The following is a 21,804-nucleotide window of genomic DNA, read 5'->3' as shown; positions in this document are numbered from 1 at the left end:
AACAGAAATCTACTGTAAAAAAAACCTATTTATCTCATCCCATGACAAGGCAAAACTCTATTACAATCAATATGAGAAATATAACTTGAAAGAGCTTTCCATCATATGTGAAGTTGCCAATGAATTACTAGTATCAAATAGGAAAAAAGCATAATTGCTCTTTCCTTCTCTGTGTTTTTAAAATACTTTTTTTCTGATTTTCCATAATGATCATGTATTGATGTTACGTTTATAAAATAACTCCAAGCAAAGAAATATAATTTGATATAAACTTTGTTCCAGAAATCGCAGGTTTTTTGTTCTTTTTCTGGTCTCAGCTTTTGAATTTATCAACTGGCTACTACATGTCTCTGTTTGGCCATCCTACTCTCACTTGAAATCAACATTTTTAAAACTAAATTAACTTTTCTCCCAAACAATACTGCTTTTCTTGACATCCCTATTTCTGTCTCCTTTACACTCAAGTCCCAAACTCTGGAATTTTTTTCAGCCCATTTCCAGCTACTCATTTCCTCCTCAATGTCTTTTTGTCCAGTGAATGTCTTTGTTGCCACAACTTGACGTTTTCTCCACATGGAATTCTTATTTGGGGGCTCTCTCACTTCTGGTTGGTATGTCACCACTGCCGGAGTAATTTTCCAAAATCATTTATTGGTTCATGTCACTTCCTTGCTCAAAAATTAATTCCGTGGCTTATTAGAAAAAGAGCTATTCCAGGTCTAAGGCAGCATAAATTCAAACTGATCTTGGGACATCTTGTGCCAGGAAGCAAGGAAGTGTTCAAAGAATGATAGGGGTACGTTGAAGGGTACAGGAATTGACTTGAAGGGATGTTCCCACTGGTCATATTTGAACCATTTGAGCATTGAAAGGAATAATAACAATTATGAGTTATAACATAATGAATTAGAATATCTGTGCATCCACAATAATACAGAAAGAGAGGGGCAGAGGAGAGAAACGGGAAATAGAAGTTCTTCTGTATGGAAAAATGATAACTTACAAATGCAGGAGAAATGAAAGAATTAGAGAAACAGTACATTACAACCGCTTATTGTGATAATCGGTGATCAGTGAATATGAAGATCGTCAGTAGATGCTAAATCCATCTGTTGAAATGTCTTTAGGGAACAAGATATGACACAGTCTCAAAGTATTACCTCACAAATTACTTCCTAATTGCGAAGTAGAAAATGTACATTTATAGATCTGAAGGGCACCACTTTAACCAAGAGATCAAATTTAGCATCATCAGTAACAGTGAGAGGCCCATAATGTACCCACGCCAATCACATGTTCTTGCCAAAGTGTTTAATCCAAGTCCAATTGTGAGGAAACAATCAGAAAAGCCCTGAATGTGGGACTTTCTACAAGACAACTGGCTGGGATTCTTTAAAAACAATTTAATATCCTGAAAGAAAAAAGGCAGCAAGACTACTGTAGATTAAAGGAAACTAAAGAGATGTAACCTTGTGCATAAACCTTCATTGGATCCTGTACAAGAAAGGAAAAACAATTGTAGAATAATAGAATATCTTTATTCTTAGGACATAAGTGCTGGTGCGTTTAGGGGTGAGATATCCCAATGTCTGCAACCTACTTTCAAATGGTTAAGCAACAAAAATGTAAATAAATATATGTGTTTGTCGATGTACATATACATACCGAGAGAGAGGGAGAGAGAGCAAGCAAAAATGGTAAAATAGTCACAAAAGTTGGGTCTAAGAAAAAGGTACTATACTTTCAACTTTTTTGTAGATTTGAAAAAAAAGTTTTAATAAAAGGCTGTGGGAGAAAAATCCACTTACCCTGAAGGATGAAGTCCAGTCTCTTTGGTCCAGCATCCAAGGCCACCTTCTGCCTGGATCTCCCAAGTTACACTCACGTTATAAGTGATATAAGGGCTGGATTGTGTCTTATCAACCCTGCTTTCTCAGTTTTAGCACCATGCCAAGCTTCTCCCCTCTACTCATCTGTAGGAATCCCTTTTAGATCAGATCAATCTACTTAGTCTCACAACTTGGCTTGTATGGATCTGTTGGTGAACATTGCTCATTCTTTCTACTCAAATGAAAATACCCTCCTCCCCATCAATCCCACCCTCACTTGAGTATAAACATGACCATCTAGGCTAACACATGATATTTCCCCACGTATTCCTGTGTGCGAACATATTCAAATATCATCTTCATAAGAGAAAATCAAGGGTCATAGCTTTTGATTCTTAGAGAACCCACCCAACCTAGAAAATAACATGCCTTCAATAAAGAAGTATAGCTTGATTGATCACATCCTTTCATTGCATTTATGTATGAGTTGATCATTATTTTGATATCAAAGCTCCAGAAAAAAAGGGGAGAAATTTAGTAAATTAACTAATTTTCTCTATGGAATGCCAAAGAAAAAAATCATTTAAAAACTTATTTTTAAGATCAAGTGGGTTTGGATTAAATGTTTCCTTTTTTTCTGTGGACATTTGTCATTACACAGGCTGCAGTAGGCTTGGATGAGTAGGAGAAGTTACCTATCTGATTCACAATATCCCCTTGTCTCATTCTATGGCACTAACCTCCTTCTATGTTTAATTTAGACACTGCTGTCGATGATCTTTTCTGCCCTTGGAATTGCTTTCTCTGGATACTGCCTGGTCATATCTGCTTTGGGCCTTCTTCAGGGCCCTTACTGCCGCACCCTTGATGGCTGGGAGTATGCCTTTGAAGGCACTGCAGGACGGTAAGGAATAATTCCCTGATTTGGGAGGAGGTCTGAAAGTCAGAAACACCTGGCTTCATGCTCATACTCATTTTCCATGATCACTTTGTGATTCTGTGTGTCTACCTTAGTCCAGAATGTTCCTAATAGCTTACTAATGTCCAGACCAACTTGTTCCTACACAGAACTCTGTTTAGATATTTTTTTCTCCAGTCTTTTAATGTCACATGCATTCACTATTTTAAGGCTGTCGTGGACATTTCTGAATGAAAGGCATGTTTCTGCCATACTGCAGAACAGGGCTTCGTCGTTATTGGGGTCTGGCAACTGCTGGAGCTTGGGGCTTGGGTGGCTCTGGACAGTCAGTCTTGTTTTGTGGCCAGGCTGGGAGAGAATCACAGTGCCCTTGGATGGTGCCATCCGGAGCTATACCGTTAGGGACCACACGGAGGTAGAACCAGGCAAGGTGAGCAGCCAAGTGAGATCCAGGGACATGAGTAGGTGCAGGAGTTTGTGGAAGGAACCAAGAGCTTATCGAGCATGTACTGAAGAAGAGTCCAAGGGGTAGCCTTGCTCCGAAGGCTGGTAGTTCAGTCAAGTGTTGAGGGACCCAGTCCTGGATCACAGAATGCCTCACACTAGCATTGTGCTGGCTCATGGGCCTACCAGCTCGGGAGGGAGCAGGGCCCAGACAGAGATACAAGAAGATCTACTCAATCTCTCCCTGTCTAGTACTGCACAGACAATTCCAATGGAATAAAATGAGGGAGTGTCGGTACCATTCCCTGGGGAAGTTACACTTTCTTCTCAACTCCCCATGGCTGGCTCTATTGTTCAAAGCCCACATCCATTTGAGGTTTTACCTGCTCACCTCAGCCTGCACAGCACAACTGCTTCTGTGCCCATAGCTGCCTTTCTTCTAAAGTGTCCACGAGGTACCCCATGCTGTGAGCAGAGCTCTCCCTCAGGTCAGGAGAACCTAGAAAATTACTTCAGGTCTTTCTGAACACTTGGAGGAGACACTCCTTTGGGATTGAAAGGGCTCAGGAAAGGGGACCCTAATGTAGAAAGTCCCACTGGGTACAAAGGGTTGTTCTTTATGCCACCAGCCCCTGAAATTTTCCCCACCCCCAAAACAAGTAAGCCTCCAATTTCAATGCAGGAATCTCAGGCTGCCCACGTGCCTCTGCATTCCTCCTTTAAAGTTGCCCTTGATATTTGTATTCACCTGATTCCAGCTCTATAAAAGTGTTTAGAGGTGAAAAATTGGAGGCTATGAAGGGAAGCTAAGTTTCTGGGCCCCTAAAGAAGTTTCCAAGGCTTGGTGAATGCAAGGTGGAACAGCTGTTAATGTTGAACAAATCAGCTGAAAGTTGCCCAAATCACCTCTTCATACGTACATTTATTCAACAAATATTTATTAATCGCCTACTATGTCCCTGCCTTGGATTAGTTGCTAGACAATCAAAGATAAATGACACAGGTTCACTTCCTTCTGGAAACTCACGCAGATCTGACAGAACATTCTGCTGAGATGGAAGCCTTAGAATGAACATTGCCCTTTAAAGCACAGAGCTTCAGTGCTTGTAGATCTGGGTTGAAGTCTCCCGTCTCCTACTTACAAACTGTATGGTCTTAGACAAATATCTGGATATCTCTGAGCCTCTGTAAACTGGAGACAATAATCATTCCTACCTCACAGAACTGAAAATTAAACAGAAGTAAAGCACAGCTTAGATTTAATAAATTCTCGACATGCCATATTTTATTATTAAAATCATTACTTTGCATAACCTTCTATACCCCATGATGGTCTTCCATCTGCCAAGTGGGCAGCAAGTTCAGCCGTTAAGTTCAGCCACTGGCATGGTGACCAGCGAGGATCCCGAATCAGTTTCATTCAACAAGCATTTGTTGATCTTTGCAATGCCCCAGGCACTGCCTTAGGCCTTAGACATGGCCATTCAGAGATGCATAAATCACAACAGTTTCTCACAGTACACTGTGTAGCGAGGAACTAGATATACAGATATAGCTATAGACAGAACTATAACATAACGAAGTACATGTTGTGTTAGGACGGTATATAGAAATTGCGGAGAGAATGAGTATCAGGGCAAATTTCTCTACTCCTTCCAGACCTTGCTAGTGCACTTATGACTCATTCTGTTTATACAAGAAGAATAAATAGGACCGTATCCTAGGAGAAAAAGAGAAATCCTGCAAGGCATCTTGCTTTAAAGTGTTGGATGATCTGTGCGGAGTATATACTGGGAACAGTCTAGAGTAAGGATCTTGAAGGGATTAGCTGGTGACTGAGGCTGAGTTAGGAATAGGAGGGTGTATGAAGTGGGTCTAGGGAAACGATAACAGGAAATTACATCTGTATTGTGCTTTATAGGTTCCAAAGCATTTTTACATATGTCTCATCAAATATTCACAATAACCCTAGGGTTAGATATTTTATACCCATTGTCCAGATCAAAGAGGTAAGTCCCTGGCCCAAGATCCTACAGATCCAGGAGTTCTGACTCCATATTCAGTGCTGTTTACCCCTTGAGACCTAAGGTCCATTAACAATACCAAGAAATTCTCAGAGTGCCTCTGAATGTCCCAGAGCATAGAGAATAAGAAATTAAAAAGGGAGGAAAGAGAGAGTTAAGGACCACTTGGCTGGCACCAAGGTTGCTTGAAATGCTGTTTTGAAAAAAGGCATCTTGCTATTAACAAGATATTTACAAACAGCTTTGCCTTGTAGCTGGGCTTGATTGTTTTTGTTTGGGGGATTTGTTGGTTTTTTTTTTTTTTTTTTTTGAGGAGACCAGTTTTTAATTTCGATTTAGTTCAACAAAGAGAGTGTCACTCTTGGAGAAATGCTAATGACCATAGCTGACCTGGAAGTGGGCAAAAGACAGGATAATTCAGCATGGTTTTAAGACTATCTTAAAAGTGGAAGTGGTTTAATTCTCAAAATCCTGTGCTACGCTAGACTGATTGAACCATTCAGTCTTTTGCTTTTCCACCTCATAATCTCAATCTTTTTAAGAGCTGCAGAACACACAGTGGACCCCAGACCAGCAGCATCAACATCACCTGGGAACATAGAAACCTAAAGTCTCCACCCCATCCAGACCTTCTGAATCTGAAACTCTAGGCTGAGACCCAGCAATCTGCATTTTCCCAAGCTTTCCAGATAATCTTGATGTATGCTCAAATTTGAGAACCATTGTTCTAAAAGGCTTTGGGACAGAGTCTAAGAATAATAGCATCATTTCTCTTTGCTCTTTTACCACCTGTGTGATTTTATATCCAGTGCTAGCTCAGCCCTGTCCCTGACAGCCTAGGCTAACTTTGGACTCCTAGGAAATGGGCAATCTCTACCTCTCTTGGTATTGACATGTGCGGCCTTTCATTGCTGTTGAACTCTTCAGTATGCATCTTGCCTCCTAAGTGAATTAGAATTGTCTGAGGCAGGCACCATGTTCATAATAAGCATAGCCCTGTGCTATGCACACTACGTGTTCAATTATGTATCTGAATAATTTTATATATTAACTCACATTTAATAATATTGTTTTTTAATCATATATCAGTATCTTAATTTCCCAAACATACGAAAACCTGTAGCCTTCTTCCTTGGACCAAGTCTTTAGGCTTGGCCATGCATCACGTTGACCATTTCCTTCCTCTCTCTCAGTTTCCTTACAGATTCTAGCGTATGGATTCAGTGCCTGGAACCAGCACATGTAGTGGAGTGGAACATCATCTTATTTTCTATTCTCATAGCTCTCAGTGGGCTTCAAGTGATTGTCTGCCTCATCAGAGTAGCCATTCAGTTATCCAAGATACTGTGTGGAACCTATTCAGTCATCATCCAGGTAACAGAACCCCACTGGCACCTGTACCTCCTCCATTTTACCCCCACTGTCCAGGATTCAATGGATCTTGTTGGAAGGATTTTAGAATTCCATCATTTTCTTTCCATTCCTACTGCCCTCATGTTTACTCAACCTCTAATACCTCAATTTTTTCTAATATTCCAATGTGTCTGTTGGCTTATCTAAATGGATTGAATCGATGGAATAACTATAAAATCACATTCCATGTTGTATGGTGAAAACACCACAGGTGTTTTAAATGAGCAATGTTTCTATGTAGAAATAACTCAAAGCTCAAAGAAATCTTACCATTTATTGAGAATGTCCCTGTTCATAAAATAGTCGAAGGTGCAAAACCTAATCCCAGTGATATAATTTCTCTTTTGAATGCTGCTACATTCAAATAATCCTTCTTTATATTGGGTCATTAGTGAGTGGTTTTGAAGAACAGAAATACGTCTTTATCCTATTGAAATTACTTCTGCTTCATCTGCTAAAATATTAATGTTAATTTAATTATGGTGGAAACTGCTAAACCTATCCAGCAAGTCCAGAGTAAAGAGAAATCACGAATGAGACATCTTGCATCTTGTTTAACAACATATAATGTATAATACCTTTCCTAGTAGTTTCAAATAGATATTTTCCTATTCTATCATGTTTTGCATATAAACTATAAGTTTAAGTTGCTACTTGGATTATGGATTATTAATCAAGTCAAGTTTACTCACTTTGTTTTTCTTTCTTTCTTTCTTTCTTTCTTTTTTTTTATAGCCTGGAATCATTTGAATAAGAACAAGAATGTTCTTCTTTATCAAGATATGGTCATCTACCTGTGTCTATTGTATGGACTTGAGGGCCATATTCAGATGATGGCTTTTTTCTCCAGTTTGAGTTTATTGTCCTCATTGGAAGTGCCTTCCATGCTGTCCTTCCGTTTAGAATTTTTTTCTAAGCTATATGTGTCAGGATCTTCAGAAATGTTCATACCCTTTGATCAAATAAATCCAATTTCTATAATCTATACTATGAAAATAAATAAGAATACAAGATAAAGCTTTATGCAACTACATATATTTGAAAATTATTTAATATTCTGGAAAGTTAGAAATACACAGAAAGTCTAACTTTAGGGGAAGGATTAAATAAAACATGGTACATTGGTTGTAATATTATGTAAAATGATGATTTAAAGATTATGAGTAGTACTATGTGAAAAAGCAGATTACAAATTTATGTTTACAGTATAAGCGTAACTATTCAAAACAAACAAAACAAAACCAAATGACCAAAATACAGGATAAAAACTAAATCTAGATGGATTTACACAAAAATGTCAGCTGTGGTTGATTTGGGTCATAGGTGACCCTTCCTACTTGTCTATATTTTCCAAGTTTTCTTTATTATGTTTTACTATTAAAATACTTTTTTAAAAAATACATATTTTTACTATTAAGAGGTTTGCTATTTTTCCAACCTTTAAAGGAATACACTTTTTCCAAATGTTTTCCAACATTGACTATCTGTAAACATCACAGAATAACACTTCAATCAATGTTCAGTGGGGAAAGCAGTGAGATAGATAAGCCACAAAATGTTGTACACAAATTTATATAATCTAATTGAGCTCTTGGCATTATTTTTTTACTCCTGGTGGTGAGTATGGTGAGCTACAAGAAGTAGACTTGAAATGAATGAGCAGTTGAGAACATGCTCAGTGGGTTATAGAAAGTGACCACTGACCAGTTGATACCTGTTTCATGGGGAGTTACCACTAAATATTTATTTTTAAAAAATTTTTAAAGTAAAACATTTATGAACTTTCTACTTATACTTGGCATGACCTTCTGGAGGACAGTAGTCATGTTTTATGTTTTTCCATCATCCGTAGGGCCTAGCCCAAAGGGGACATAGGAGACACTCAATGTTGGACATTCATGCCAGGCTCTTCTGCTCCTCATGGCTGCTCTGCTGAGTACCTATCTCCATCATGGACCCATTGGGCCTTAACACTTCCACCACTTCCCCATTGCCCTCCTCCACGGACACTGTCAACATTGCTCTACCAACATCTGCCTGGCAGTGGTAGCCAGTAGTCTGGAGAATGCCTCTCTCCTTGGTGCCTGCTCAACCTATAGCCTCCTTTAAGATAGCTGCCCTGTCCACAGCCTTTGCTGAAGTGAGCATCTTGAAAGCAAGCCATATTGGGTACCACATGACCCTCATGACCGGGACTTTTAGCTGACAGAACTGGGACCGGCACCCAAGCCATGGGCAACCTATTGTCACTCTAGTGGCCAATGATTTAGCCTAAAGTGAAACACTGTCCAAATGAGATTGGTGGTTATTCTTGCTTGAAAATTTGAATTATGAAACCAAAAATGAAGCAACACAGACATTGCTGCCAGGAAAACAATTAAAGGATGAGGAAGAAAGCCAGCATACAGAGAGTATCTGATTACTCTATCAAGCCCACAAGCTTGTCATATCCAGCATCTTCTTTCTCCAAAAGGTTCCTCAGTCCTCTTGTAAATGAAATTCTGGCAGGTCAACCCCACCAGTTTGTCATTAAGACTGTCTCCATTGTGTTTAGATTCATTATGGTACCATACATTGAGTGGACCATGAACGGATGTCAGCTGAATGACTCTACCACAGAACTGGAAACAATGTCTAACAACAGGGGCACAGTCAAATTCAGTACAGTATATCTATCAGTAAATCAAATATTAACACAGCCACCCAAATTTTGTATTTAAAGAGTATATGCTGATGATGCAATTTTAAGTAAAAACTTTATATAAATCTTTGTGTGCAGTGTGAACCCAAATTTTAAAATAACCATACAATTACATGTAGACGTGTATAAACGTTCAGGTACATAGAAAAATGACTGGAAAATACCTAAAGGTTAATAGTTAATAATTATCACCAAATGATGAGACTATGAGTTATATTTCTTGTCTTTACATTGTTCTATATTTTCGAATTTGCCTTGCATTACTTGAAGAATTAGAAAAAAAAATGTCATTTAAAAAGCAAGTATCCTCTAATCCTTTCTGTAAAATCCATTTAAGAACCTTAAAATAGGAAAGAACTGGACATGAAGCTATGTGTGTGATAGCCCTTTTCCTTACTTTTTTTAGAAGGTACTATTTCCATTTTTTAAGTCTCAGATTGAATATTGCCAACTAATCCTAATTAAGAATGATTTCCATTTTGTTCATTTATGCTCTTTATTTATTATTTCTCTCTTATTTTCCTTGCTTCTTTCTCATTGTACTTTTCCTGACTTCTTAAATTGAAAGCCTAGCTTATTAATTTTTAACCTTTATTCTTTTCTTAAAATAAGCATTTACGACTATAGTGGTTCCCTCTCACTTGCTGGAGATACGGTCCAAGGCTCCCATTGAATGCCTGAAACCACCAGTAGTACTGAACCCTATACATACTATGTTTTTTCCTATACCTATAAACCTATGATAAAGTTTAATTTACAAATTAGGCACAGTAAGAGAATAACAACAATACTTAATAATAAAACAGAACAATTGGGCTTCCCTGGTGGTGCAGTGGTTGAGAATCTGCCTGCTAATGCAGGGGATATGGGTTCGAGCCCTGGTCTGGGAAGATCCCACATGCCATGGAGCAACTAGGCCTGTGAGCCACAACTACTGAGCCTGCGCATCTGGAGCCTGTGCTCCGCAACAAGAGAGGCGACGATAGTGAGAGGCCCGCGCACCGTGATGAAGAGTGGCCCCCGCTTGCCGCAACTAGAGGAAGCCCTCGCACAGAAACAAAGACCCAACACAGCCAAAAATAAATAAATAAATAAATGTTTAAAAAAAAAAACAGAACAATTATAACAATATATTGTAATAAAAGTTTATGAGTATGATCTCTCTCTCAAATTTTCTTATTGTTCTGTACACACCCTTCTTCTGCTGCTGCTTATGATAACATGAGATAATAAAATGACCACATGATGCAATGAGATGAATGATGAAGGGACTGTGATGTAGAGTTAGGCTACTATTGACCTTCTGACCCTATGTCAGAAGGAGGATCATCTGCTTCCGGTTATCATGGATCATTGGGCCATGATGATATTGATGATGATTGGATGTCAGGAGTGGACGATGTCAATGGCTGGGGTTCCCAGGCAGGACAGAGCAGGGCAGCATAAGATTTCATCACACTGCTCAGAAGGCGTGCAATTTAAAACTTATTTAATTGAATCTTGAATTTTCCACTTAATATTTTCCATTTAATATTTTCAGAACTCAGTTGAAATCACAGAAGGTGAAACCACAGACAAGGTGGGGACTAGTCTATGCATTTTTCTTTAAGTACTGCTTTGGCTGCATCTCACAAGTTTTGAAATGTTGTATTTAACTTGTTATTCAGTTATGAATATTTTCTACTTTTCTTTATGATTTATTTTTCAAGCTATGAATGTGCTTTAAAATTCCCAAATATATGAGTTTTTGTTATTTTTTTTAGATTTCCACTTTATATGTATTTTGATCACAGAATGTGGTATATATGATTCTGATACTATGAACATTTTTAAAACTTGTTTCATGACCAATATTTATAAGTGTTCTATGTACTTACAAATTATGTTTTCTTCAAATATTGGGTGTAGGATTCTACATGTGTCCATTACTTCAAGCTGTTAATTTTGTTGTTCATATGTTCAGTATCTTTTCTTTTTGGTTGTTTGCTTGATCTAGGGTTTCTATGAGGATTAAATGAGTATATTTATGTACACTAACTTATATCTATCTATCTATAATATATGTATGTTTACATAACATATAATATACATTTATATATAAATTTATATATTTTATATATATATATATATATATAAAGCAGTGTTTGGCATGGATAAGATTTATAAGTGGCCTAAACATAGTGGTTTAAAGATGTACTCTGGAGTCGGATTGCTCAGATTCAAATCTGGGCTCTGACTGATTAGCTGGTTGACCCTGGTCAAGTTTATTTAACCTCTCTGTGCCTCAGTTTCTGAATCTGTAAAACAGGAATAATAATAGAGTTGCTGTGAAGATTAAGTGAGTTAGTACATATAAAGCTCTTAGAACCATGGTGACTTAAACCTGAATCCAAGTGCAACTGGGGCAGATTTGAAATGGCTGGACTTGGAAATGCCACAAATACATCAGAAGGGAAAGAGGGTGGAAGAAAGTCACAGGGTCACAGGGACAGCACAGGCTCAGGAATTTGGGGAGAGAGAGCAGGCAAAGGTAAGAGGTTGCTAGGCTAGATAGAGTGAAGGAGAAACTAGAACGTCCTTTGATCACACACTCCGAGACTGTGAACATAATCGCCATCATACTCAGGTTCCTAAAACCCCTGCCTCTGGCCAATACACTTCCATCCCACTGAAAAGCTACAAGGAATAGAGGCAATTCAAGGTTACTATTATGAAAAACACTACTTATATTCAGAAAGACTCCTGTCAGTTCCGCTTCCTGCTTTGTGAGATGAAAATGGGAAATAGGGATAAGATTCCAGTGCTTGCAGGAAACCAAGGCAAGGAGTCAAGCTTGAGGGTGCGTAATGGGGCAGGTGGGGAGGATTCGCAAACCTGGCCACTCAAGTAAGAGCCAATCCATGCCTGACCCAAGGAACACAAGCAATACAAATTAAATGATTTTTCTGGGTTAATATGAAAACACACACATGCATGCAAGTACGCACACATGCACACACACACACTTCCAATTTCATTCCTGCCTAAAATCACATTAAATTTACAATAAAGGGTTTTGTTTTGTTTTTTTAAAGACATAAACCAACAAATATGGGGGAAATTAGGGGAGGAGATAACAGCAATAGAAGTTTGGAAGCTACAAAGCATATTGATGATATGTAACTGACAAAAACAACTCAAGAAACATGAAAATCCCAAGTTATCACTGGAGGAAACTGAGAAAACCTGATTTACACCTTGGAATCTTCAAAAGACTCCCAAATGGATAGCACCAGATTCCTCTGGAACTGGGAGTAAAGGGAGACCTCTAAAATGAGAGGGATAGGGTGCATCTCTGTATCCCCTCTCCTCTCCATGCCACTGGGAAGGGGCAGACATCTGAAAGTTTATTCTCTGGAAAGGGTAAAATAGAGGGTCTCTGAATTGGAGAGAACCAGATTTACCAAAGATAGGTCTACTACACCAGAACCAAAGAGATTAAGTGACTGATATATCCTGAACGATGAATGCTAAGGCACACCCACCTCCAAGCCCTCTTAACCCACTCAGCTCTCAGAACGCTAGCAGCCAGAATTTTACTTTCCAAGTTGGAGCCTCTTTCTAAGGAGTCTGGCCCGTGCAAGAGGAAAAATGTAGATACTTACTGTGGTAGGCTGAATTATACCCCTCCCCAAATGCCCATGTCCTAATCCTTACGCCTGTGAATATGTTACCTTGAAATGGACTTTGCAGATGTGATTAAATTAAGAATATTAAAATGGGGAGATTATCCTGGATGTTGCAGATGCGTCCAGTGTAATCACAAGGGAGGCAAGAGTATCAGATTCAGAGAGAAGATGTAAGAACAGAAACGGAAATCAGAGAGAAGAGGATCTGCTACAGTGGTGGCTTTGAGGATGAAGGGAGGGGATCAATCAAGGAATGCAGGCAGCCTGTAGAAGCTGGAAAAGTCAAGGAAATGGATTCTTATCTAGAGCTCCCTGAAGGAATCCAGGCCTGCTGAAATCTTAATTTTAGTTCAGCGCCACTGATTTGGGACTTCTGCTCTCCAAAACTCTAAGACAGGAAATTTGTGTTTTATGTCTCTAAGCTTGTGGTTATTTGTCACAGTAGCAATAGGAAACTACTATAAATAATTTGAAATTCCTCAATAAATGGTTCACCCAGTTCACCTAGCAGTGAAGTTCAGAGCCAATAAGCCCTACACACACACACACACACACACACACACACACACACACACACTCACACATACTCAATTCCAATCAGCTCTTTCTTCCATTCATTGCCATCACCAGATAGACAGGGATCCCCAGATGCCTGATGAAAGCCTCCTACAGGAAAGATAGAGACCAAAACAAATTTAAATAAAGACCAATTTGGAGGAAACCAACTTGGAGAAAAGAAAGCTTAAAAAAAATAAAACAAATATCATTCATTCCTCAGAAAGATAAGAGAAGATTCTGTGTTCATGAAAAAAGAAGAGAAGGCTATTTAAAAAGAAACATTCATAGAACAAAAGAAGAACTCTTGGGAATTAGAAAGATAGCATAAACAAAAAAGTCAGTAGAAGATTTGGAAAATGAAGTCAAGGTGTTACTCAGACACTAGAGCAGAGAGAGTAAGATATATTTTTTTAATGGTGCTAAAACTAAGAAAAATAAAGAACCTGTCAGTCTGAGAAGTCCAATACTAAATAACAGGAATTTCTATAACAGAGAAAATGGAGGACAGAAATCATTATAATTCAAGAAAATTTCATGAAACTGAACAACATGAGTACCCAGATGGAAAGGTTATGCCAAACGATGTTTAAAAACCCCCAGCTGAAAGAGGATAGTCTATGTGCTTCCAGAGAAAAAAGAACAAGTCACATACAAAGTATAGGGAATCATATTGGCTTTAAGCTTCCAAACAGCTAAATTGGACAAAGACTATGGAGCAATGCCTTTTAAATTCTGAAGGAAATTATTTCTATGATACATGATATTTTCTCATGAGTCAGTTCTCAAAAAAATCCCCCTTCCAAGAAGCTTCTGGAAAATGCACTCCACCAATGAAAGAATTCTTCTTCCTTCAAGAAGAGGAAGAAATAGAATTCAGGAAACAGAAGGTAGAACACAGGAGAGAGGTTAGGGGAATCCCTGGAAAGAAGGGCAGACTGTTCCAGAACAACACCTGGTCGCCAGGTGTAGAGCAACCAGCTCACTGGAGCAGTGTGACCTGAGAGACAGAAATGCCCAGGGCAGTCACCAGCAAGGGCCCTGCTGCCAACGTACTATCCTTTTAATGTCAGGACAGCAAGCCTGGGTGCGATTTTTATCTGTATTTGGTTTGGCTTAACCACGTGCTGATGCTGTTCCTGCCCTCCTTTCTGTTCTCCACTGTTTGGATCTCCTAAGGGCACTCACTTCACTCCTGAGAGCTGGAGGCGGGCCATGGAGCCAGGCCGTGACCCGGAGACGTTCAGCTTATCTTCTCCCAGGAACGTTCATCCAATAGTGGCACAGTCGCCTGTCTGAATACAGACTGGTTTATGCTCGTTATTATTTTTTCTTCAAAAATAAACAACAGAGGGGACTTGGCAGTCCAGTGGTTAAGAGTTCGCCTTCCAACACAGGGGGTGCGGGTTCAATTCCTGGTCAGGGAGCTAAGATCCCACATGCCTTGTGGCCAAAAAAACCAAAACATAAAACAGAAGCAATATTGTAACAAATTCAATAAAGATTTAAAAAATGGTCCACATCAAAAAAAAAAATCTTTAAAAAATAAAAAATAAATAAACAACAGGGACTTCCCTGATGGTCCAGTGGTTAAGACTTCCTCTTCCAATGCAGGGGGGTGCAGGTTCGATCCCTGGTTGGGGAGCGAAGATCCCACATGCCTCGCAGCCAAAAATCCAAAACATAAAACAGAAGTAATATTGTAACAAATTCAATAAAGACTTTAAAAATGGTCCACATCAAAAAAAAATCTTTAAAAGTTTTTTTAAAAAAAACCCAGCATATTTTTTAGGGATAGATACCCAGGTAAAATCTTAAAATGCTACAGAATAAAACAATTTACTTTCCAGGGGATGAGCTGTGTTCACCAAGGTAGATTCTAGTGTCACCCTGGCGGCTGGTTCCTGGATCTTTAACAATCAGTCGTGGATTTCATACAAAATGTTTTATTGAAAGTCTTGGGAAATTCTAGCTCAAGAAAACCCCCAAGCACAGCAACCCAGAGATTCACATTAATATCGAGGTCTTTATCTCATTCTCCAAAATTTGTCAGCCAGCTTCTGTGTAACCCAGATCTGGTCCTGCAGTTCCCTCCGTGTGACCTTGGATGTTTGAGCTCTGGTGGTGGTAAAGTTCATAACTTGTCACTCTAGGCACTAAGGTTAATATATCTGAGCAATGCTAAAGGTGTTTAGAGAAATTTATTTTTATCTGTAGACCAACTTGGGGTCAAGCAACTTCTGGACTCCCCCTCCACCCTTTTATCTTCAACGAGACTCTGGTTCTCTACTTGTAGAACCACTGCATCTAATGTAGGGATACAGCAGAAGGCACTGAATGGAAGTTGGAGGTCCTTTAGGCTGGGAGCTGAGGATTCCTTTGTAGATGAAGAACACAGAACCCTGCTGATTGAGTACCACTGAGCTCTCTTGGCATCAGGGCATGAGGCCTCAAGGATCATAAAGTTATTACTGAAAGACCAGAGAAAAGGCCCTAGAAATAAGCCTGGGAAATGAGCCAGATGTGGGATTCTCTGCCTCAGGGGACAGGATGAGGTACACTGGCTGACCCTGCAGCCCTAGGGAATCCATCAGGTCTACCATGGTAGGAATCTCTAGAAGTACAGATGCTGCCTGTCATGGAGGGATCTTTCATCAGCCTCTCTGAACTGGAAAATGAGGCTCCTTTTGGTGTTCTTGGATATGACAGAGCAACTTTCTGCTCTGCCTCTGAGCTCTGGGCTTCCTCTTCACCTACTCTAGCAGAGGCAGATAGACCCAGCCCTAAGGGTAAGGGCAGAGAGATTGACAGGAAACATTTGCAAGAATCCTAGAGGCAGTTCCTGGTGTCTTTGGTCAGCTTCTGCAATACCATAAAAAACCTTAAGGATGAGTTCTTTTGGACCGGATGTCTAAGAAGATAGCCAGGGGGAAGGACTGAGGCAGACTAAAAGAGTCCAGGGGCCCAGCTGAGGTTAACTGTCACTACTTACAGGTTTTTGGAGTTCAGTGATCAGAAATAGGGTTTGATCCCTTATTTTAATGAATGATGAATAAATAATACTAAACTCATCTAGTGAAAGTATGTTCGGGGAATAAGATATGTATTCAATCTCAAAGCATCACCTTTGAAATTACTAATTAAAAAGGGGAGGGTTTCCCTGGTGGCACAGTGGTTGAGAATCTGCCTGCCAATGCAGGGGACACGGGTTCGAGCCCTGGTCTGGGAAGATCCCACATGCCGCGGAGCAACTAGGCCCGTGAGCCACAACTACTGAGCCTGCGCGTCTGGAGCCTGTGCTCCACAACAAGAGAGGCCATGATAGTGAGAGGCCCGCACACCGCGATGGAGAGTGGCCCCCGCTCGCCGCAACTAGAGAAAGCCCTCGCACAGAAACGAAGACCCAACACAGCCATAAATAAATAAATAAATAAATAAATAAATAAAAATTAAATTAAAAAAAAAGGGCGGGGGGAGATACCTTTCTAATGGCGAGATCTGGCAGGCATCACCTTCTTCAAATGACCAAATTGAGTATAGCAGACATGTCAGTGCCTCCTGCATTTCCCCTTGGTTCACCCAGTAGGGCTTCTACAGACAGTTCCAGGGCAGGCAGATGACCTTCTGCATCTGTCTACCAGAAGATGTTCTCCAGGTGAAGGAGCACACTTGCACAGCGCACAGGGCAGGCCAGAAGTACTTGGGGGTTAACACCCCATAACGACCTTCAACCAGTGAGAGTTGGTAGATAAATTCCATAACTTCCTTGCCTTTCATTAGGATAATTCTGAGGGGGAGTATTGTTCAGTCTCTCAAAAATCCACAGCCGGAATGAGCCCCAGTTGCCTAGAGCATTAACTCACTCACTTATTGGCTTTTCCTCCCTTCCCTGTCTCACTTCCTTACTCTCTCATTGTGCTTCCTGGGGTCACATCTCAAATAAACTACTTGTACCCAAATTCTTATCTCAGGGTCAACTTTTAGGAGAGCCCAAACTAAGGTGTGTAACATTACCAATAACAGTGCACACTGACACAACGGGAAGTACATGATATTACACTATGTTCTTGCCAAAAAATGTTTAAAACTAAATTATGTTTAATTTTAAGTTATTAATTTTAAGTTGAAAAAAATTTAAATGGTTTAAAAAAAAAACAAGAAATGGTTAGCCTGAATCCAATAATGAGGAAACAATCAGACAAATCCAGATTGTGGAACATTCCACAAAACAGCTGCCTAGTGATCTTCAAAAATGTAAATATAATAAAGGACCAAAACAAGTCAAGAAATTTTTCTAGAATAGTGAAGACTTAAGAGACCTGACAGCCAATTGCAAATATGTTCCTTGATTGGCTCCTGGGTCAGAAAAAGGAAGGAGAAAAAAGCTATAAGGGACATTATTGAGATAGTTGGGGAAATTTTATTATGGACTGTATATTAGTCAAGTTTTTGGTATCAGTGTTAAATTGGGTGTGATAACGATATTGTAGTGATATCTGAGAATTCCTTGTTCTTAGGAGATGCATGCTGAAGTATTAGGAATGACATATCTACAAATTACTTTTAAAGGAGTCAGAGAAAAAATAAATATATAGAAAGAGATAAAGCAAATGTAGCAAAAGGTTAACTATTGATGAATCCAGGTAAAGGGAATACACGTGTTCATTGCATTAATTATTCCTTCAACTTTTCTGTAGTTTGAAATTTCAAACTAAAAAGTGGGATGGGGGCAAAGAGTCTGTAAAACACAAAAATGAATAGAATACATGTGTATCAAAGGGCTTGAAAATGTGACTGTTAAAAGTGCCAGAACAGCTATTATTATGGTTTATATGTTTTAAGTATCTTGAAAGATTAATTCCAAGGAGAATAAATCCATGTTTTTCAAATGAATCATTTATAAGAAAGAATTGATTCTGTTAACCCCTGAAGTCAGATACCCAGCTTGTATAAAAAGTCCTTGAAAGGGCTCTTTCAGAATCATTATTTCTTTTTCTCTAATTAAACTTTTTCATAAAAGAGCCAACATTGTCTTCTACCATTTTTATTGTAAGTATGAACCCAGTGATTGTTTAAAGTGACCTTTTATGATATTACTCTCTATTTAAACATTTCTTCCCATATGACACAAATATCTTTGCAAATCCATTGTGTCAATATATCTGTTACTCCGTGATATAAATAGAATGCCAATCAAATGTAAATAATGCAGGATTTGAAAGTCACTAAAAGTAATGGGGAACTACCCAAATCACACACAAGGTTCTGACAAATAAGAATCTGGCAGAGTTAGGATAGGAAACATTTAAAGAAAAAGTCAAAAAGTATGATAACAGGTTATGATGTCTAAAGAATGATTTGACTATTATAGATTAAGAGATTCCCTTAGGATGCCCTCTAATATTTAGGCAAAATAACCCTACTTGAGAAAGTGCTGCAAAAATCAAAAGTGAAATGAAAGACTCCATATTGTGCTCTCTTAAAGTTTTGTCAATAAAAATGACAGCATTTGAATCTAAACAACATCTTGATTTATTTTTGGTTGATTCTAAGATTTGGTGCAGACTTACAAGACAAATTAAAATTGTGTTAAATATTAGATTGAACCGTGTGTAACTGTCATTTTTATAAATCAAAAAAGTAGGGTTTAAACTAATATAAGATAAAATAAGCTTATTAATTGGTTTGCATTTCTAACAATAAAGTCCTAGTAAAATATTTTGTTTCCAGTTCCAAATGAATTCACTTTAAGTGGCTAATTTTTGGTCACAATTATCTTTGGTTATTTATCTACATTTGGGGTTACAGTGGCATTTGGAGGGCAGAGGTAGAATCCACCCACTGCTGGGAACATTGTTTCAGTGGGAGAAAAGTCATCCTGGGGTCCAAATAATGAATTAAAAAATTAATTTTTGCAATCAACCCATTTTTTAACTGATAACATGCTGAAGAATTATGGATGTGACTTTGTTTTAATAAGATACACATCCAAATGTGCATATCCGAGTGAGTGTCGATATTTTCAAAGCCATCACCATGGGAGCTTCCACAGACATTTTCATGATAGGGTCAAGGTTACAAACAGTTTTGTGGTCTTATCCTCTGGAATTGCCCTGAAATTCTGTGGCAATAATTCCTTTTACTGTCTTTCGAGATGGTGAATAGTCATCCACTGAAGATGGGTTGGTTTTTTAGTAATGCCATAAGTAAACAAACTGGGCAATATCATTGAGGGCACACAAAAGAAATGATGTTTATGTTCTTGTCTGGCCATATTTTACTTGTGGCTGTACCGTCACCCACAAGCCCTCCTCAGTCATTACACTGCCCGATTTTATAATGCCATTACCCCCTGAGCAACTGGAAAAGGCAAGGCATGTAGAAACTCTCCATAATTATTTGCTGAATGTTGAATACATGAATGAAGCTATGACTTCTTATATATGAGTGTCATTCACATACATAGTGAAGTAGAAATGGCTCACAGTTGGTAAACAAAGAAGACAAAAAACTTTTTTTCCTGTACAATTTTCTTTATTGATCTTGCTGCTTTATATCTCAGTATTTCTGGGCAGTTGAGTACCTCTGAGCTGTACCAAGCTCCCCCAGTTCCTTTCCCACAAGAGTCCTGATCCACTTCTAACAGCAAGGAGTTAAGGCTCTGCTACTTTAGATTAATCTGGTGGTTTAAAATTGTTCTGTTTTCTTTGAAGTACATTGATTTGCAAAATCACTGTTTGCTCATCCTTAAAGGTACAGGGAACCTGGATAGGCAGGACTCGTCAGCACTGTATTGTTAAGGAAAAAAAAAGATTTCTCATGCTGAGTTGTGCATATTTGTGTCTGAAAATAGGAAGTAGGAACATTAGGAAGGATCTGCAAAATGATGTCCACAGAGCCACTGGGTCCTGGTTCCACCAAGTCATTGACTGATAACTTAATCTGAAAACCATCAGCAAAGTTTGTAAAATAGTGAAGCAGAGTGACAATTTTGTGGATGCAAAAGAATCCTTAAAAGTAATCCAGCCCAAAACAACAAATGCTGGAGAGGGTGTGGAGAAAAGGGAACCCTCTTGCACTGTTGGTGGGAATGTAAATTGATACAGCCACTATGGAGAACAGTATGGAGGTTCCTTAAAAAACTAAAAATAGAATTACCATATGACCCAGCAATCCCACTACTGGGCATATACCCAGAGAAAACCACAATTCAAAAAGACACATGCACCCCAATGTTCACTGCAACACTATTTACAATAGCCAGGACATGGAAGCAACCTAAATGCCCATCAACAGATGAATGGATAAAGAAGATGTGGTACATATATACAATGGAATATTACTCAGCCATAAAAAGGAATGAAATTGGGTCATTTGTAGAGACATGGATTGATCTAGAGACTGTCATACAGAGTGAAGTAAGTCAGAAAGAGAAAAACAAATATCGTATATTAACGTATGTATGTGGAACCTAGAAAAATGGTACGGATGATCCGGTTTGCAGGGCAGAAATGAGACACAGATGTAGAGAACAAACATATGGACACCAAGTGTGACAAGTGGCAGGGGGGTGGTGATGGTGGGATGAATTGGGAGATTGGGATTGACATATATACACTAATATGTATAAAATAGATAACTAATAAGAACCTGTACAAAAAAATAAATAAAATTCTAAAATTAAAAAAAAAAAAAAGTAATCCAGCCCCAAAACTCATAATAAAGAGGAAAATGCCTGAGGTGCAGAGAGAATAATCTGCTTTCCCAACACAGCATGTGGATTAAGAACATGGACTTTGGAGCCAGAAATGCCTTGGTGTTCAAATCCTGGCTCTGTCTCCAGCCAGCTATGTGACCTGGGCTGAGTCTTCCCTTCTTTCTGTTTTAATTGCCTCACTCTTGAGGTTGTCAGCATTAACTGTATTAAACTCATAAAGTGCTTAACACAAAGAAAGCACCTCCCAAATTGTTGTTATTATCATTATTGTTGCTGTTGTTGTTTTCCTAGGCCACAAAGCCAGTTTCAGGATGTACTACAATACATTCATCCAATAAATATCTATTAGGCACATGCTTTGTACCAAACACTGTTCTAGGTGCTGTAGATACATCAACAAACAAAACCAACAAAATCTCTTCCCTTATGGAGCTTTCATTTTAGTAAGGACAGACAGGCAATAAACTATAAACCTGATAAATAGGAAAGTTTTACAGTAAATTAGAAGATGATATGTACTATTGACCAAAAAAA

At 38.8% G+C, this 21,804-nt stretch overlaps 1 protein-coding gene across 1 annotated transcript in view; it reads left to right on the top strand.

The window, feature by feature from the left end:
- TM4SF18 (transmembrane 4 L six family member 18) overlaps positions 1 to 9,395 on the top strand; it is a 37,640-nt gene extending 28,245 nt beyond the window's left edge. The window contains exons 4-6 of the mRNA XM_082459693.1: positions 2,591 to 2,733; positions 6,410 to 6,590; positions 7,365 to 9,395. Of these exons, the coding sequence (XP_082315819.1) occupies positions 2,591 to 2,733; positions 6,410 to 6,590; positions 7,365 to 7,379 (339 nt within the window). The 3' untranslated portion in view covers positions 7,380 to 9,395. The remainder of the gene's footprint in view (positions 1 to 2,590; positions 2,734 to 6,409; positions 6,591 to 7,364) is intronic.
- The last annotated feature ends 12,409 nt before the right edge of the window (positions 9,396 to 21,804 follow it).

The sequence above is a fragment of the Balaenoptera physalus genome (assembly GCF_965194825.1).
Source record: "Balaenoptera physalus genome assembly, chromosome: 4".
Taxonomy (NCBI): Eukaryota; Metazoa; Chordata; class Mammalia; order Artiodactyla; family Balaenopteridae; genus Balaenoptera; species Balaenoptera physalus.
The sequence above is the reverse complement of the archived record's forward strand: the minus strand, read 5'-3'. Positions and strand labels throughout refer to the sequence as shown.